Source organism: Sporobolomyces salmoneus, assembly GCF_050403485.1.
Source record: "Sporobolomyces salmoneus JCM6883 DNA, S_salmoneus_JCM6883_v1_ctg7, whole genome shotgun sequence".
Lineage (NCBI taxonomy): Eukaryota > Fungi > Basidiomycota > Microbotryomycetes > Sporidiobolales > Sporidiobolaceae > Sporobolomyces > Sporobolomyces salmoneus.
The window spans coordinates 208,893-224,198 of NW_027481156.1; the positions used below are offsets into that span (position 1 = coordinate 208,893).

The 15,306-nt window shown below is 51.5% G+C and overlaps 6 protein-coding genes across 6 annotated transcripts; 1 reads left to right on the forward strand and 5 right to left on the reverse strand.

Annotated features, from left to right (window-relative positions):
* Positions 1 to 102: 102 nt before the first annotated feature.
* JCM6883_000893 (threonine/serine exporter family protein) lies at positions 103 to 3,363 on the reverse strand (the record flags this gene model as incomplete). Its single annotated transcript, XM_076629901.1, has 12 exons — positions 103 to 229; positions 306 to 402; positions 470 to 569; positions 635 to 785; positions 851 to 1,126; positions 1,192 to 1,255; positions 1,316 to 1,434; positions 1,496 to 1,606; positions 1,674 to 1,937; positions 1,998 to 2,060; positions 2,121 to 2,187; positions 2,253 to 3,363. 12 exons carry the CDS (start codon positions 3,361 to 3,363, stop codon positions 103 to 105), a joined length of 2,550 nt encoding a protein of 849 aa, XP_076490066.1.
* A 1,860-nt stretch (positions 3,364 to 5,223) lies between these two features.
* BOL2 (Bol2p) lies at positions 5,224 to 5,842 on the reverse strand (the record flags this gene model as incomplete). The annotated part of the gene is made up of 6 exons (XM_076629902.1): positions 5,224 to 5,274; positions 5,343 to 5,392; positions 5,463 to 5,529; positions 5,597 to 5,610; positions 5,677 to 5,695; positions 5,777 to 5,842. The coding sequence occupies 6 exons, from the start codon at positions 5,840 to 5,842 to the stop codon at positions 5,224 to 5,226; spliced, it is 267 nt and encodes an 88-aa protein (XP_076490067.1).
* Positions 5,843 to 5,912: 70 nt separating this feature from the next.
* JCM6883_000895 (uncharacterized protein) lies at positions 5,913 to 6,589 on the forward strand (the record flags this gene model as incomplete). Its single annotated transcript, XM_076629903.1, has 2 exons — positions 5,913 to 6,461; positions 6,530 to 6,589. 2 exons carry the CDS (start codon positions 5,913 to 5,915, stop codon positions 6,587 to 6,589), a joined length of 609 nt encoding a protein of 202 aa, XP_076490068.1.
* Positions 6,590 to 6,976: 387 nt separating this feature from the next.
* JCM6883_000896 (uncharacterized protein) lies at positions 6,977 to 8,531 on the reverse strand (the record flags this gene model as incomplete). Its single annotated transcript, XM_076629904.1, has 2 exons — positions 6,977 to 7,987; positions 8,046 to 8,531. The coding sequence occupies 2 exons, from the start codon at positions 8,529 to 8,531 to the stop codon at positions 6,977 to 6,979; spliced, it is 1,497 nt and encodes a 498-aa protein (XP_076490069.1).
* A 463-nt stretch (positions 8,532 to 8,994) lies between these two features.
* Positions 8,995 to 11,178, reverse strand: MRPL3 (mitochondrial 54S ribosomal protein mL44 MRPL3; the record flags this gene model as incomplete). The annotated part of the gene is made up of 5 exons (XM_076629905.1): positions 8,995 to 9,017; positions 9,096 to 9,519; positions 9,592 to 9,681; positions 9,755 to 10,557; positions 11,049 to 11,178. The coding sequence occupies 5 exons, from the start codon at positions 11,176 to 11,178 to the stop codon at positions 8,995 to 8,997; spliced, it is 1,470 nt and encodes a 489-aa protein (XP_076490070.1).
* A 475-nt stretch (positions 11,179 to 11,653) lies between these two features.
* JCM6883_000898 (uncharacterized protein) lies at positions 11,654 to 13,819 on the reverse strand (the record flags this gene model as incomplete). Its single annotated transcript, XM_076629906.1, has 7 exons — positions 11,654 to 11,712; positions 11,794 to 12,194; positions 12,258 to 12,459; positions 12,531 to 12,711; positions 12,789 to 12,888; positions 12,965 to 13,433; positions 13,675 to 13,819. 7 exons carry the CDS (start codon positions 13,817 to 13,819, stop codon positions 11,654 to 11,656), a joined length of 1,557 nt encoding a protein of 518 aa, XP_076490071.1.
* Between the last annotated feature and the right edge of the window lie 1,487 nt (positions 13,820 to 15,306).

Genomic DNA, 15,306 nt, shown 5'->3' on the forward strand with positions numbered 1-15,306 from the left:
AGAAAAGAAAGAGAAGAGAGAATCGGAACGAAAAGACTGAACCAGCAGATGATTTCGCACCGTTCTCCTCCGTGAGACCGGAGAGGGTGTTGATCCATTCGTTTAGAAAGCGAATCCGAGTCCTCCACCACGTTTCTTGGTTCCGACAGAGTAAACGAGGAACGAAGCAAAGAACAAACCGATCGTGATACCGATGGCGACTTGAACCATTCGGAATCCGATCATCAATCTGTATCGCCCTCGTACAAAAGTCAGCAACATTTAGAGGGAAAGTCGAAGAGAGAGAGGGAGGGAGAGAGACTAACCCAGAGTTGTAGGAATCACTTCCACCTCCAGACATTGCTAATCCTCCTGCGGCGGCGATACCTCCAGGAACGAGGAAGAGTACACCAGTAGCCATGGCTGAGAACGTTCTCTGTGTCAGTGACTGCACTACACCGAGAAGTGGAGAGGAGAAAGGAAGATTTACCAGTGAACGAAGTTCCGTTGAACACTCGAGAGTACAAGTTTCCGAGTAGACCGATCACGGTCGCTCCGATGAACGAGACGATATCCGAACGTTCGAAGATCTATCCAGCAGCTGAGTTAGTCCGAGGTCACGTAGGGAGGAAGGGAGAGAGGAAGTTTGACTGACAAACATGGTAGCAGCTCGATTGGCAACGTAACCAACGACAGCGATAAAGATCATTACGGGGAGTTCTCGAGATCGAAGAGGTTGCATGTTCGCGAGGGACGAGAAGAAGGAGAAAGTCGGGACAAGGAGAATCAACCAATAGATCGAAGCTCTACGAGAACCGAAACAGAGTCAGTCTCGAAAGTCAGAAAGAGACAATCGACTGATGGGACTCACCCTTGACGCCACCAAGGCCAGGAAGGATCACGATAACACATGACTTTGCCCTTTTGCAACGAAGCACTCGTTTCGGAAACGATCGATTGAGTTTGGTTCGTGAACGAGAACGATCCTTCGAACGATTGAGAAACGTTGTTCGCGACGAATGTACCGTCGAGAGTCATGATATCCATGTGTTGATCGTTCGCTACGTGTCGAGATTTAGGGTCGAACAGGTAGAACACGTCGGAACCGATTGCGATGGAGAAACCGAGGAAAAGCGTGTAGATAATCCTGTGAGCAGTCGAGTGTTAGTCTATCGAGCCGAGAGCCAGTCCAGAAGAGTGGAAAGAATGTACGCGTAGACCATTCGAACAGATCCGGCAATCAAGTTCTTCGATGCGAGTTCGAGAGATCCACAAACTGTTGGGCAATCGATGTCAGCTTTGACTCCTCGACAAGTGGAGGGCGTGTATGACCTACGAACGACGTAACCGGGAAGGACCATGACTACTCCTGCCGAGGCGACGGATTCGTAACAGAAGTATTCGGTCGTCGAAAGACCACGAGCGGCGAAAGAAATGAGAGCGGCGACGGAGATTCTGGAACGAGGGAGAGGGGGTTCAACATCTTGACTAGGAGGACGAGGTTCGAAAGACTTACTCGAAGATGTTGGAGAAGACGGCGTTCTTTCGAGCAACGTAGAGTTGAAGGAAACAAAGCATCGCTCCGAACGCGGCAGAAACGAGAGCATCGATGATACTTCCCGCGAAACTAGATAAACTCGACGATGCTGATCAGTGACAGTTCCCACGTCGCGAGAGAAGAGAGAGATACTCACCCCATGGGACAAATGATTCCAGCACAAGCTCCGGCGAAGACGACTCGAAGCCAGTTCGGGTAAATAGGTTTCGCTTTGAGGCATCGATCGAGTGCTACGATACCTTCTTCGACTCCCATCTCATCGTGAACTACCTCTCGGTAGATTCCGTGAATGCGATGGAGTTGACCGAGATTGAGACCTCCTGAAGCTTTGATAAACTTGGTTTCCGAGGTGTGAGTATCAGAGTCACCGAATGAGGCGATAACGACGGAAGGAACGTGACTACGGTGAGGAGGGACGATCAGCCTCATGCTCCTTCTAGAGAAGAGAACCGGAGCTTACATGAATTGCGCGTTGACGCCGAGAACAGCCGACGCAGCATTGAGCTGAGATTCAAGACGATGCCTGAATGAGGTGCGAAGTCAGCGGTGAAGGAGAAGAAGAGAGGGAATGGGACAGCCTCACGAAGGAGCTCCGAAAGTCATGAGGGCTTTGGCGAGTTTGAGTACAAAGTCTTGCTTCTGAATGAGCGCTGTAGTTTGAGTGAAGTGTCAGTCAGTACGGTATGAAGCGATAGAAAGCGAGATAGAGACTTACTCGCTACGTGAGCCGTGATCGAATTCTTGTGTTTGAGCTTCTTGTACTTGTTCTTCTTTCGTTCTCGACCTTCGACTGCATCCCGATGTTCGGCGGCGTCGAGAGCTCCGAGTTCGTCTCCTTCCTTCGCTGCCTTCTCGTGAGCTTCTTTCGCCAACCGAATCGCCTCCGCCTCGTACCACTTTTCCATGCCAAGTCCCGCCTTCGACCGGGGATCATCGGGATCTAGCACCTTGTCTTCGAAGGAGGTACCGACGGTATTGGTCGAGTCGGCGCGTCTCATACGGCTTCGAGGGTAAGCGCCTTCGTCTGCTTCTCCCGAACGACGATTCCTCCTCCGCAAGTCTTGATCTCGATCTCCGTAATAACTGCCAGTCGAAGAATGACTCCCTTGGGTAGCTCCTCGGTTCATACCGGCGATCGGACCTTGACCGTTGCCGTAAAGTCGAAGAAGGTTCGAGAGAATACCGGCGGCGGCTCGTTGTTGATTCTGCCAGTCTTCGGGTAGATCGTCCTCCCATCCTTCGTCTCGCCTCTGAGGAGCTCGGTTATCGGTACGGTGATGACCGTCTACGTGAGAGTTGACGAGATCGTTCGCTTCGCGAGCCGCTTGTTGACGAAGGTGTTCTTCGGTCGAACTACGACGAAGCGCCGGCTTGAGGGGAGGAGCTTGTTGTTCTCCAACGAGGGTCTCCTCCGAAGTCGATCCGTATCTCCCTCGAGTAACTCCAGGTTGTTGTTGGTTGTTGTTGTTGACTCGAAGAGGAGCGGTCGAAGGGTAAGAAGGAATGTCGAAGGGATTCGTGTAGGTAGGAGCAGAATTGTCCGGTCCAGGTCGATCGAGATCTCGTTCGGGGAGTCCACTACCGTGGGTAGGTGCCGGAGTAGGACGAGTTGGGACGGTATAACTCGAAACGTCGGCGTACATTTCCTCCATCGACATCGAATCGCGAGGGGCAGGTACCGCCGGAGGAGGGTTGTGAGCGATCGAAGGGGAGTTCTGATACGTGTTCATGACGGGACGAGATGGAGGTTGGGGAGGAGAAAAGTATTGATCAGGTTGACCTTGATCGTGAGAGAAACGAATGTGTCGATTACTACCGTCACTCATCTGCTCGTATTTATTGTCAGCCTTGCGACCGGAGAGCGGAACACTGATGCCACTCACGGAAGTAGAGGTAGATTGAGGGAGAGAGAGAGGAGGAAGCGAGGAAGACTTGGTGACCAGCACGAAGTTCTCGAAGAAGAATGAAAGAAGACTTTGACGACGATCAAGTAGGTGTTTAAGTAAAGAGAGTGGAACGAGTGTGAGGTGCAATGTCCAGCAAAGCGAAGAGACCTATGGAAGTATGCCGAGGAGGACTGGCTGTCGAGAGAAAAGTGGCAGAACTCTTCGATAGAGGGGAGGCGAAACGGCTCGCCAGTCTTTTTTTCGACCTCACGGGCTAATTGTCGCCGATGTTGAGCCACGGAAGCTTGTGTTCTCGACTGATCTACGGCGGAAGTGGGAGACAGAAGGCGCTTCTATTCCAGAGTCACCTAGTCCAGAATCGAATAGCGTTCTTCTATTGAGATCTTTGCCGAGCACTTCAGGATCGGCATGTACTGTATCAGCTGCACGAGCTCACGATCGCTGTAAGCGAGCTTCATGCCGGCTACGGGTTCGTCAGCTGTTGAACGAGAGAGGGCTTGAAAAGAAGTACTTACCTTTGCCCCGCGATTCTTCACTTTCAGTCTCCTGACATTCAGCAGATATCCTATTTGGTCGTCGTCGAGTATCACGGGCTCGGGAGGCCGTGAAGTGGAGAAACGAGGAACGTTAGATTTAGAAATTGATGAAGCCTTTTCTGATCGAGGTCGTGCGTGGAGAGCAAGTGAGCGGCATAGCTGGCTACTGGATGGTTCTATGCTGTCTTTGTTGAGGCGTGAAGTGTTGCTGTGAGGGCGAGTTGAAAGAGTGGACGAAGCTTTTCGACGGCTCTCTCGATCTCATCTTTGGGTCCCGCATCTGAGGACATACAGTACGGCGTGAAGAAATCTTATAAAGAGGAAGTATCCGCCAGCCAGAACTGAGAAGAAACAGGTTGAGTGGGCCGTCAGAAGCAAGAGAGTCACTCGAGCGATTTTCCTTTCGGAGCTTTCGAGTCTCTGACCCTGGAGATTCCCTCATGTGTATCACCGCCGACTTGCCGTCATGAAACTACAGGTCTTCGCGAGTGGTACTATGAGCTCCGGTGCAGAAGAGAAAGCGAAAGTGAGGTAGAGAGAGGCTTTTGGCTTCGCAACAACTTCGACGAACCTCACACAAAGACTGCCTGAGCCGCTTTCGCCAGCCTCTCGCTTCACAGAGCGAGATAAAGTGCAGTTGCATGTCTGTCGAGCAGAGTCCGGCGAAAGGAATCTGAACGCACGCAAAAAGGATACCGGTGAAAGCTACAAAAGAGCAAAAGATATCTTCCCCGACGGGGAATCGAACCCCGCTCGCGGCTGTGAGAGAGCCGAATCATAACCACTAGACCATCGAGGATTGGAAGAACTTCCCAAAGCTGTCAATATAAAACATCAACAAAAACAGCTCAAGTCTCTCGCTGCAATTATGTTGTCCATGCGGTGCTGTTGGGCTTCTCGTAGCTGGCGGAAAGATCAGGTCGACGGTCTTGAAAGAGACTTCCCTCGACCTTGAGCGGGTCTTTGCGATCGACGCCGGTCCCGCACAGAACTTCGAGATCCAAGTCAAAATCAACGAAAACAATGAACACGAAGAAACTTGAACGACTGTTCGCTGGCCGTGAGGCCATTCACCGCGCATACGCAGGGAGCCGAGCATACCTGGAGGGGAGGTATCGAGGAGCTCGCTACTCCGACGCGCAATCGAAACTCGAGAGCAAGCGAAAAACTTATATTTTACAACAGTGCCATCGTTTAACATCGCCATCATTCTATGTACTATACCCCTTCTCTTTGTTCTCACTCAGGCCTCAACAATCTTTACATTCTCGAATTGTTGAGGGGTGAAAGTTTTCTGATTTCGCCAAAAAGGGAATCAATCAGTTCCTGTTCAAGCGAGCTATGAGGCCAGTGAAAGCTTACTTGGGTGAAAGCATGTAGTTCGGCAATCTCTTCCTTGAGTTTCTCGTTAACTGTAAGTGTGCAAGGCTCGGGTAAGTGTGAGGCCAAAAGGAAAACTGAGAATGAGAGGGGTTTGCGTACCTTCTCGATGCCTCTTGAGGGTGTTTTTGCCTTCGAATGAAGGAGTGACAATGATTACTTCGTATGACTGTAATAAAGACGCACGAGAAGCTGATCAGCTTGAACTGAGAGAGGGGAGAACGATTGAGACGGACTGCACCGCATCCACCTGCAGAATCAAGATCAACCGCGATCAGTTAGAGCTCGGCGTGATATCCGATCAAAAAGAGCTCACCAGAGATATCGAACACTTGCTGTAACCGCGTCGAAGATCAATCAAGCAACAATCTGATTAACCTTCATGGCTGATCGATTGACAAAGGACAGATGCTTACGACATGGGTCAGATCAGGCCAAGAAGCTCTGATCTTTGCTTCTAATGATTCTTGGGAGACCGGCATCGTTGTCGAGAGTCGTCAAGAGGGAAAGAAAGATGAAACTCTTGCGTCCTTTCACCATTCACTCGTTACGATGCGAACTCAAGCTATTTGGATCACACTAGTCACTCTAGTCACGACCGGTCTTTCATCGACCATCCCCGTACAACGTCCTTTCGAAATGACGCCCTCTCCCTCCTTCGTTTCCTCCTCCTCTTCCCCCTCTCTAACCGATCTCCTAACCCGCTCAAAGAACTCCCGACTCTTCTACGATTACATCCGTGAATCCACGTCGGTCTCTACTCGACTCGCGAACCCTCTCGAATCAACAACGATTCTCGCTCCCATTTCATCAGCGATCGTTGCACTTCCCCGTCGACCGCATCAAGGGCCACCGGTACCAGTAGAAGGACACGTTGAGGGCTATTCGGGCAGTAGGGAGGATGAAGAGGCGAGAGCAGAGTATCTCGAGAAATGGATCAAGAGGCATCTAATCGCGGACAGGATCGATCTCGAAGACCTCACGAAGGAGTACGAGACGTTGCAAGGTGGAGAGAAGATTTCGTTCGTCACGAGCGGAGGGGAGGGGGAAGAGTGGCTGAGGGTTATGCCGGGAGATATCGAAGTCGTAGAAATTGAACAAGTGAGCTTTGTCTCTCGTTCATCTGTATAAACTTGAGACGACAGCTCACTGTATACCTCTAATCACAGGCATCGAATGGAGTCATCTTGTACCTACGAGGCACACTTAACCTCGATAATGTCGATTAGTTTTCTCCTATATCATCTGTTCCTCCTGTATCAGTCTCATTCTGTTGTCTCTGATGTTCTTCTGTGTCTATATTATCTGTCAACCTCATATATCGGTACTCAAGCGCAATGTCGCCGAGGGCGCCTCCGTTAGAGACGAGCGAATGGGCAACCGCTCGATTTCGCTCGATCGACTCTGAACCGCTTTCTCCCTTCGGCATCGGATAGCCACTCGCGTATGAGATGGCGGAAGCGAGAGTAGCGGAAGTAGCAAGAGTAGCAAGATTATGAGATCAGCGAAAGATAAAACACGGGATCCGAAAAAGATACAACAGAAGAAAAGACGAAAACAAGCTCAAATCCGAACACAAAGACGAACCCATCGAAACACCCTCCTCTATTGTTCCTCTACCTCGCACCAAGCCCAATAACGACGCCCTCCAATTCCTCGGCGAACCTCCCAACCCACCTCAATTCCCTCTCCCCAATCTCCTTCGTTTCATCCTTCGTGAACGCGCATAAAACGTATCCTACTTTCCTCATCGCTATGATCGGCATCAGCAGTCCTAGCTGATAGGCATCGTCACTCTCTTCTCCGGGAGGGGAATGGAAGAGTAGACCGGTAGTTGAGCGGAGAGCGGAAAGATGTAACTCCGGGTCAAATTTCGGTTGAGGACGTGGCATGCCACTCGAGGAGAGTACTTCGAGCGAGGCAACCGAGAGAGATTGAGGAGGAGGGATTGAGATCTTTGCGAGATAGACGAGATCGAACGAGAGCGCTTTCAATAACATTCGAGTGGTCGTATCGAGTTTCTTCTGTGCCGCGGCCAATCCTGCGCCGAGTGTAGGAGGAGAGGAGCTTGTGAGTGGGGAGGCGGTCGTCACAGCAAGTCCGAGACTGTTTGTGGAGGGAGGGAGGTACGATTGTCGATGAGCGGATTTCGTTCGGATCGTCGAAGGAGAAGGCGCGAGTAGGGAATCGCTATCGTTCGAGGAGGAGTTGGGGAGAGAGGAAGAAGTCGAAGATTTCGTCATTCCTCGAGGAGGCGAGGACTGTTCGATTCGCGGGGAAGCGGGAGGCGTTGCTGGGAGAGAAATCGTCGGACAGTGCGAGGTTTTCGATTCGAACGGCAAAGGAGGTAGAGGATCGCTTGGAAGGTTGCGAGGTAAGAAGAGAGGTCGGAGCTGAGGAGACGACCGCGAGGAGAGTCGTCGAGCAGCGGTGGGATCTGCTGGAGTAGGGGTGAGGAGGGTCGAAGTTCGCGAAGGAGCTCGTGGCGGAACAGCTGGTTCGAGGTACGAGTCGCGAAGGGAGAGCTGAGAGAGGTTCGGGAACGTCGAGATTGAGCCGTACGAGCTTGGTTGTTGCCTTTCACGTAGAGGGGGAGCCGGGAACTCGTCTGATTCCGATTGTAAGTCCTGAGGGAAACAAGTGTCAGTCGTTGACTGATCCTTCGTGACGCCGGACGAGACTCACGTAAGCGTAGAACGATCTGTCATCGAGAGACTCGACAGTCGATTGTGAAGATCTCATTTCCGCCTCATGTCGTTTCAATTCGCGTTCCCTCAACTGACTCCGCTTCGCTTCTTGCTGCACCCATTCACTCGTCTTGTTGACCAGTCTCGGTCTCGGAGTCTCCGATCGACTGTCAAGGACTTCTTCCTCCTCTTCGCGATGGACGTTTTTCGTGCTTGAGTTTCGACCTGCGATGAGTTCTCCCAGAACTTTCCTGAATCCTTTCCCTCCTCCTCCGCTCTTCTCCTTCTTCATCGAGACTTCACTCTTCTGCTTCTGCACGACTTTGAAATCTCTCCCTCCCCTCCTCGAATTGGGTAAAACGAAATTCGCATCCTTCTTCCCCTTTGATCCTGAACTTTGTTGACTGACCGTCGTTGTTGTTGTCGTCGAGCTAGGAAATCCAGACGAAGTCGAACGCGATGAGACCGATTGAGCGTACGACATCTGGTTTGTCGATATCTATCAATCGATGAAAGATAAGCGCGAAAGGTGAGATACGTTGAGATAAGAGAGGAGAGAAGTTGCAGGAAAATTCGAACGGTTGGTTGAAGTTCAGTCTTGGATCATATGCTTGAACTGGACGAGAATGAAATGCTCAGAAAGACTCTGATAAGCCGGATAAGCACCTCGTACTGTATCACTTTCTTGAGCGGATACTGCAATGAGAAGTCGTTATCCAGCGCAGGAACTAGAGTCGATAGGGGTCGGGTGAGTCGAACGGTGCTTTCCTTCCTCCTGTCTTGTCAAGCGTACTCGAGTCGACAGCAAGCCCCAGCGAAACAAAGACGTTGACTCGGCGGAGGTCTTTCGTTGATTCGACAGTAAATATCGATGTGGTTTTGAGTGGTTGCAATGCTGGAGTTGGAACTATACGAAGACTACACGTTGAATACCCTCTTCCCTTGTCCTAAGATCTCGATTCATGTTCAACTGAAACGAGAGAATAAGCATCAGCTCACACGAAAGAAAGGAGCGATAAATCGAGTAACTCACCTTCCATCCACTTACTAACCCCTCCGTTCCATCCTTGGAACTCTCCGTCAGTCCATTGCTGACTCGGGAACCCTTTTCCTTCCGCATCTAATCGTCCTCCGCCGAGATAACTTCTCCTCAGTGCGTCTTCACTCGCCCTCCACTCTGCCATCTTCAGACTACTTCCGAATCCTTCTCCCAACTTGACGTTACCAGAGAATGCACCGATCACGAATGTAGGGTGTGCGGAAAGTCGTCCTGATTCTTTGAGGAGTTTGTGCTCAAGACGGGGGAGAGAAGCCGCTTGAAGCTGAAGGGAGAGAATGCGGGTAGGGTTCTGGAACTTGAGGAGAGGGAGAATCGATGCAGAGGCGGTTTGCGAAGGAAGAGTTGTTGAGGAAGAGGGAACGAGTCGAGAGAGGAAATGAGAATGAACGAAAGATTTGGCAGCCGCGAAACCCTGTTAACACAATGAGACGACTCAAATTGAGCCCGTGTCAACATATAAGAGAAAGAGTGAGAGACAACATACGTGAAGTTGGTAGACGGCACCGATCAAAGCTCGCGAAACTGAAGCGAGAGCATCCTCAAACAGTACCGCGTCTTTCGTTGGCTCGACCGGCTGTGAATTCAAGGACGACTGGCCAGTTAGCTGCTGGCACACGTGTCGCTAGCTGGCCTAATCCGAAACTCACCTTTCGGTTCCATCGAACGAGACCTGAACCCGCTGCACCTTCTTTCGCTCCTACTTCAGCCCCAACCTTCCTAGCCCCACCTCGTCCTCCAACCAAGTGTCCATACGCTCTGTCCTTCCTCGAAACCTTGCCTTCGTCTTCTCGACCGATCAAAGCTTTCTCTAACCGACTCGGTCCGACCCCCCAAGATTTTGCGACTTGAGCCAACGATTTGGGCCCGGCGTACAACGTCAAAGCGGCTTTCGTCACTCGAGTAGGAAGATTCGGGAAGGAAGAGAGGAGGAGTTCAGTCGTAAGAGTTCCGAGAACCGAATTTCCGATTTGAGCGAGAGTCGCATTCGAGGCGTGAACTGGTGTGGTCGAAGGGGAATCGGGGAGAATGGAATCGTGGAAGTTGGTATAGGTTCTTTCATGCGTTGAAGGAGGGAGGGAATCGATTCCGGACCAGAAAGATTCGTGAATCAAACATTGTTCGATCAGGGGGAGGTTGTCGGCGAGAGCAGGGAATTCTGGCGAAGAGATACGAGCGGCGAAGGCGGAGAGGGCGGATAATGGTGGAGGTGCCGTGTAGGCATAGAGGAGGGAGAGTTGTTGCGAAGAAAGAGGCGGAGGAACGTAATCGTCGATCGGTGTCGTTTCCCCTTCTGTCGCATCGAGGTCTTCCGTCGCAGCTTCTGCACCTTCGACGTCTTCTGTGACGGTAGAGCGGGTTCTGATTACTTCGGAGGGAATGGGAGGGCGAGAAGACACGGCTGATTGGCTCGAAGAAGCGTCGATAGATCGCGAGCACGAGAACGATCGAGCTGTCGCAAGAGCACAAGAGTGTGTCAGTACGTGTAATGCATTTCAATTAGATTCTGTGTTGTTTGAGGAAGTCGAAGAGGGATCGAAAGGGAGTTTGGGGAAGTTGTCGTCTGTGCACCTCAGTGAGGGCACTGGCGTACGGCGTAGCACACCTTGAGGTCCACAGTACAACAATGAGGACCCCCTCGACCCTTCTCCAGCTGTTAAAGCGATTCACACGACTCCGGATTCTTGACCTTTTGGATCGAACCTTCAACTCGGCTTCTCCTCCTCTTGGGAGCTTTTCAAACTTCCGAAAAGACCCTAGAGAGTCGTATGAGACCCTCCACCGAACACCCTTCCACCCGCGAGCGATTCTCCATCGAGAATGACTACCCATTTCTCCTCCTGATCGAAATACCTCGAATCCCTCCCTCCTCCTACTCTCCAGCTGTTTCCCCTGGCGCAGAAAGTATCGGATCCAATCAATCAAGAGGACAGTCTGACTCACTAGAGGTCTCGGATGCTTGCCGAGGTACTTTGAACTTTCTCGCCTGACTTTTCACTCCGTTCCGACTCGCAGACGCGACCGGTCCCGAGTGTAGCAGACTCGTAGAGAACTGAGAGAGTGGCCGAGACATGCCCAAGAGTCGGGAGGCGGAGGTGGACGACGGTGGAGAAATCGAAAGTCGAGAGAGGTGAGTTTCACGACTTGGTGAAATTTCGCAAGTTTTGTCGAGGTGAGAATTCTTTGCCTTCGACGCGCTCTAGACGGGCTGAGTAATCTGCTCGAATTGTCTCAGGTTCGTCTAGCACCTAGTCGAGCGACGTACGGGAACGAAGTGGGCTCGCAGAATCACTCGATCTCGAGGCCCGAGACAGAAACCGAGAGAGATGCGGAGATCTAGTTCCAATGTCTGTATCGTCCGTACGACTTCGACGGCGTCACCTTCGTCTCGGGTACGCAGTCTTTTCGAGGAAAGGAAGAGGAAGGGGGAAAGAATAATAAGAGAGAATGAAAAAAACGACGAAAAAATGATGCGAGAGTTTTGCTTCTTCCTTTCCTCCTCGTGTCTATTGGCGAACGATCCGGCTTTCCAATTGGATAGCCTTAGCCTAGCCGACTCCTCCACCTCCGTTGACTCCCATAAGATGAAGCGCAACTTCAACCGTAGCTAGAAGGGAAGACAGAAGGGTGTCAGATCTGCCGATCACAAAGCGCGCACAACACAGAGATCGAAGAGAGAAAGACTCACTGATTGTAGCCGCACTACCCACGAAACTACTCACGACGGTCGGTCTCAACCCAACTCCAAACCCTCTCAATCCCAGCACTCTCATCGTCCATTTCTCTGCCTTCGGGTTCGGTCCCGGTCTTCCGTCTACGAGGTTCTTCCCATCGCCTCCACCTGCTTGCGGCGGGAACAAACTTGAAAAAATCGAGTAAGGAACGGTCGAGCGGTATCGGTAGCGATGGGATTGGATCGAATCGCGATAGATTTGAGAAAAGACGGAGGGGATAGAGAGACGTTTCTGAGCGGTGGAAGTGGAGACGGTGGAGGTGAAGGACGGGACGTTTGAAGCGGGAGAAGAGAAGGATGGTCGAGCTTTCGATTCAAAGTTTGCGGTTTGTAATCGAGTTTTGACGATATCAAAACTGAGGACACGACGAGCGAATCAGCAAACAAGATCCAACTGACTCAATGAGTAAGTCGCTCACGGATAGGGTATCAGCGCTGAGAGAGCTCCAGCAAGACCTCCAGCGAGCAAGATCCGTGCGACTTCTCCTTTGCCCATGCCGGGACTTGTCGAGGTCGGTGCTGGTGAATCACTTATTGAGGAAGAGCCGGTCGGCGGTATTGTCGATACTCCTCCTTGATGAAACGGATGTTCACCCCTCAGTAACCGTCGAAACACGAAATCTACGCGTCGGTCAACGCATGGATCAGTCTCCTGCTTCATTGTCGTGCGAACAGAGTGATTGAAGACTCACACGTTGCGAAGAAGATCCCGGAGCTGACACCATCGTGAATACTCGTCATCAATCCTCCGACGTAGAACCCTCTCAGGCCTTCTTTCTTTGCGATCATGGATGCGATTCGGAAAGATCCCAGTTTACCACCCGGCGAAGATGCGGAAGATTCAACCTGCGCGCGAGTTTTGACTACTTCGATCTGGAATTCAGGAAAGCGAGACCAAAACGGGGTCAGTTCTAGCGTAAGGAAAGGTAGGAAAGGCAAGCTCTGCTTACTGGTGTCTCTAGTAGCGCACAAGCAGCTCCAGCTGTCGCTCCCGCGAGAAATACTCGATGTAAAGCATTCGGATCTTGTCTATCTTGTCCAAACTTTTGCCTGTGAATTCTCAGGTCGTTTTCGACGTCAGGTCAGAATACATTCAGCCGCAAACGTAGAAGAGCTCGGAACTCACATGACTCTGCCATACAATCCAAAGAAAGCAGAATCGATAAACGCTAAACCGAGAATCGGTCCCGCTGCTCCAGCGAAGAAGAACCTGATCCCTTCTGACCGATACAGCGACATGATCGAAGGTTTCTCTCTCCGTTGTTGTTGTTGCGAGGTGCCGGAGGAAAGAGAGGACGAGGAGTTAGGCGTTGAGGAAGTCGAGGGTTGCGAATTCGAAGTTGCGGGAATTTGGAGGGAAGAAGCGGTCGTTCTCATTATCGTCTTGTCTAGATTATTCGGACTCGTCACTGTCGCTTGTTTGTTCGCGGAAGGAGGCGGTGTGAGCATGATCGGAGAAGTTGAGGATTTGCCGACCCGAGGGGAATTCGGAAACGTCGAGGAAGAAGAACCGGGTGCAGAAGGAGTCGTGTGGGTTTGCGCCGTTTGTAACCGTACTTTCAAGACTTCGAATGGGTTGCCTGCTATCACTCCGACTGCAAACGAGGAAATTGTGGTTGCGAAACGCACGAGCGAAATGTCAGTCCCTGCACGGCTACCTCCTCATCTCGCCCGTTGGATCTAATACAGCTCTCCATAGCTCCCTATCCCTTTCCCAGCAGAACGAGCCATGCAATGGCCGAACAACTCGTCTGATCTGCTGCTTTCCGTTCCCTCTGCTCTTCCCTAGCGTGTGCGAGCGCTCTTTAGCCCCATGTAGAGGAATTGAGAGCTTACCTGCACCACCAAGCCAACCTGCTACTAAATCTGCCGTGGTGTTGACCTCATTCTGTTGATCTTGTTCCTTTCTTCCTCTTTCTCCCGCTATCCGTTCCGACTCGCTGGAACTGTCGGCTATTGGAGGAGCTATAGAGCTCTCCATATCGAGAGAGGAGACGTCAGAAGTTGAAGTCGTGTGTCGGAGAAGAGAGGAATTCTTTCGGCTCGCTTTTACTTCCGTACCGTTCACCCGCTTCCACGTCTTGCACTCGCTCGGCTCTACTGATGAGACAACGGCACTCCCCTCGCTCTGCGGCATGACCCGCGTTCGACAGCTTACCGCCGAAAGAGATCGACCGCTCCTCAGCTGCTCTGCTCTTCGGTCGTTCAAATGGCACAACGCTACCGCTCAGGCTGACGTGTCGTTGAGCAGCGGATGCCGCAGCCTTAGCCCGACCTAAGAAGAAATCGAATCAGTACGTCCTGATTTTCCCTCCTTCGCTTCAAGGATGGAACTGACGAGGTGGACTCGATGTGTCCCGATAGCACCTCGCTTGAAGATCCGAACACCGCTTGAAAATGAGACCGTCATGCAGAAACGGCACAGCTTGATCGACACACCTTTTCTCTCTCTTCCTCTGCTCGTTCGCACCGTCTCCTTCTTCTCCTCCTCCTTCACACCTTTCAAGATCTACAATATGCTACGTCCCTTGTTTTCTTTCTCATGCCGTTTCCCTTCTTCCCAATGCAATTCCTCCCATTTCCTTCATCAGACTTTTGCACGTCTTGGTCGGATCCCGCAAAGTCTCAAGTTTTCACGCTCTAGCTGACGGGTGACAAGCTAGTGCGCGCAAACTGCTGATGTCCACTTGCGACTAAAGAGCTGCAACCATCAGCGTTAGGAGCGAAAACATCCGTAGCTTGGAGGAGAAAAGAGGACATCTCGGTTGAGAAAGAGGAACTCAGGTCACGAGCGCGAACAGAATAGCGTGCAAGTGAGCTATGTATTCTACGCCCTTGTTATCTGGAGGAAGGGAGAGCGAAGCAGTGGAGTTGACCCGTCTTCGAGACAAAGTCAAGCATTTTTTTCCCCTCGCTTTGTGCAGCAAAGCAGCTCCGTTTGCGCGGGGATGTTGCACAGATGCACATAGGTGGTGCAGCGCCAAAAGATGGCACTGGGGCGAGCATGCTTCTCAGCTTCTCGAGCGAGAAGAGTTTAAGCTCGGAACCCTCGCGACGGTCGTTCTCCTCTTTCGTTCTTTGGCGCAGCTTGTGGTGCAGGCCCTCTCATTCGGTTCCCGCGCTTGACACTTGAGCAACAAGCGAAGATCGTGCGAGAGCGCTCGACGAGGTGAGAATAACGTAAAAAAGTGAAATTTTCGACCGATTCGCGTTAACTCTGCATCGCTCATTTCGGTGGCAGGAGAGACAAAAAGGACACCTTTCGGAATAGGTCTTACCCGGGTTCGAACCGGGGTCGTCCGGAGAATTCTCGACTCGGAAGAGACCGATCAAAACCGAAAGTGATGACCACTACACTATAAAACCGTGTTGTTGTGAGAGGTGAAGCTAAATCACAATATGACACGGTTTTGTTGGACGTCTCGACACACCTTACAAGATAAATAGGTCAATACTAGGCTTCTTGAG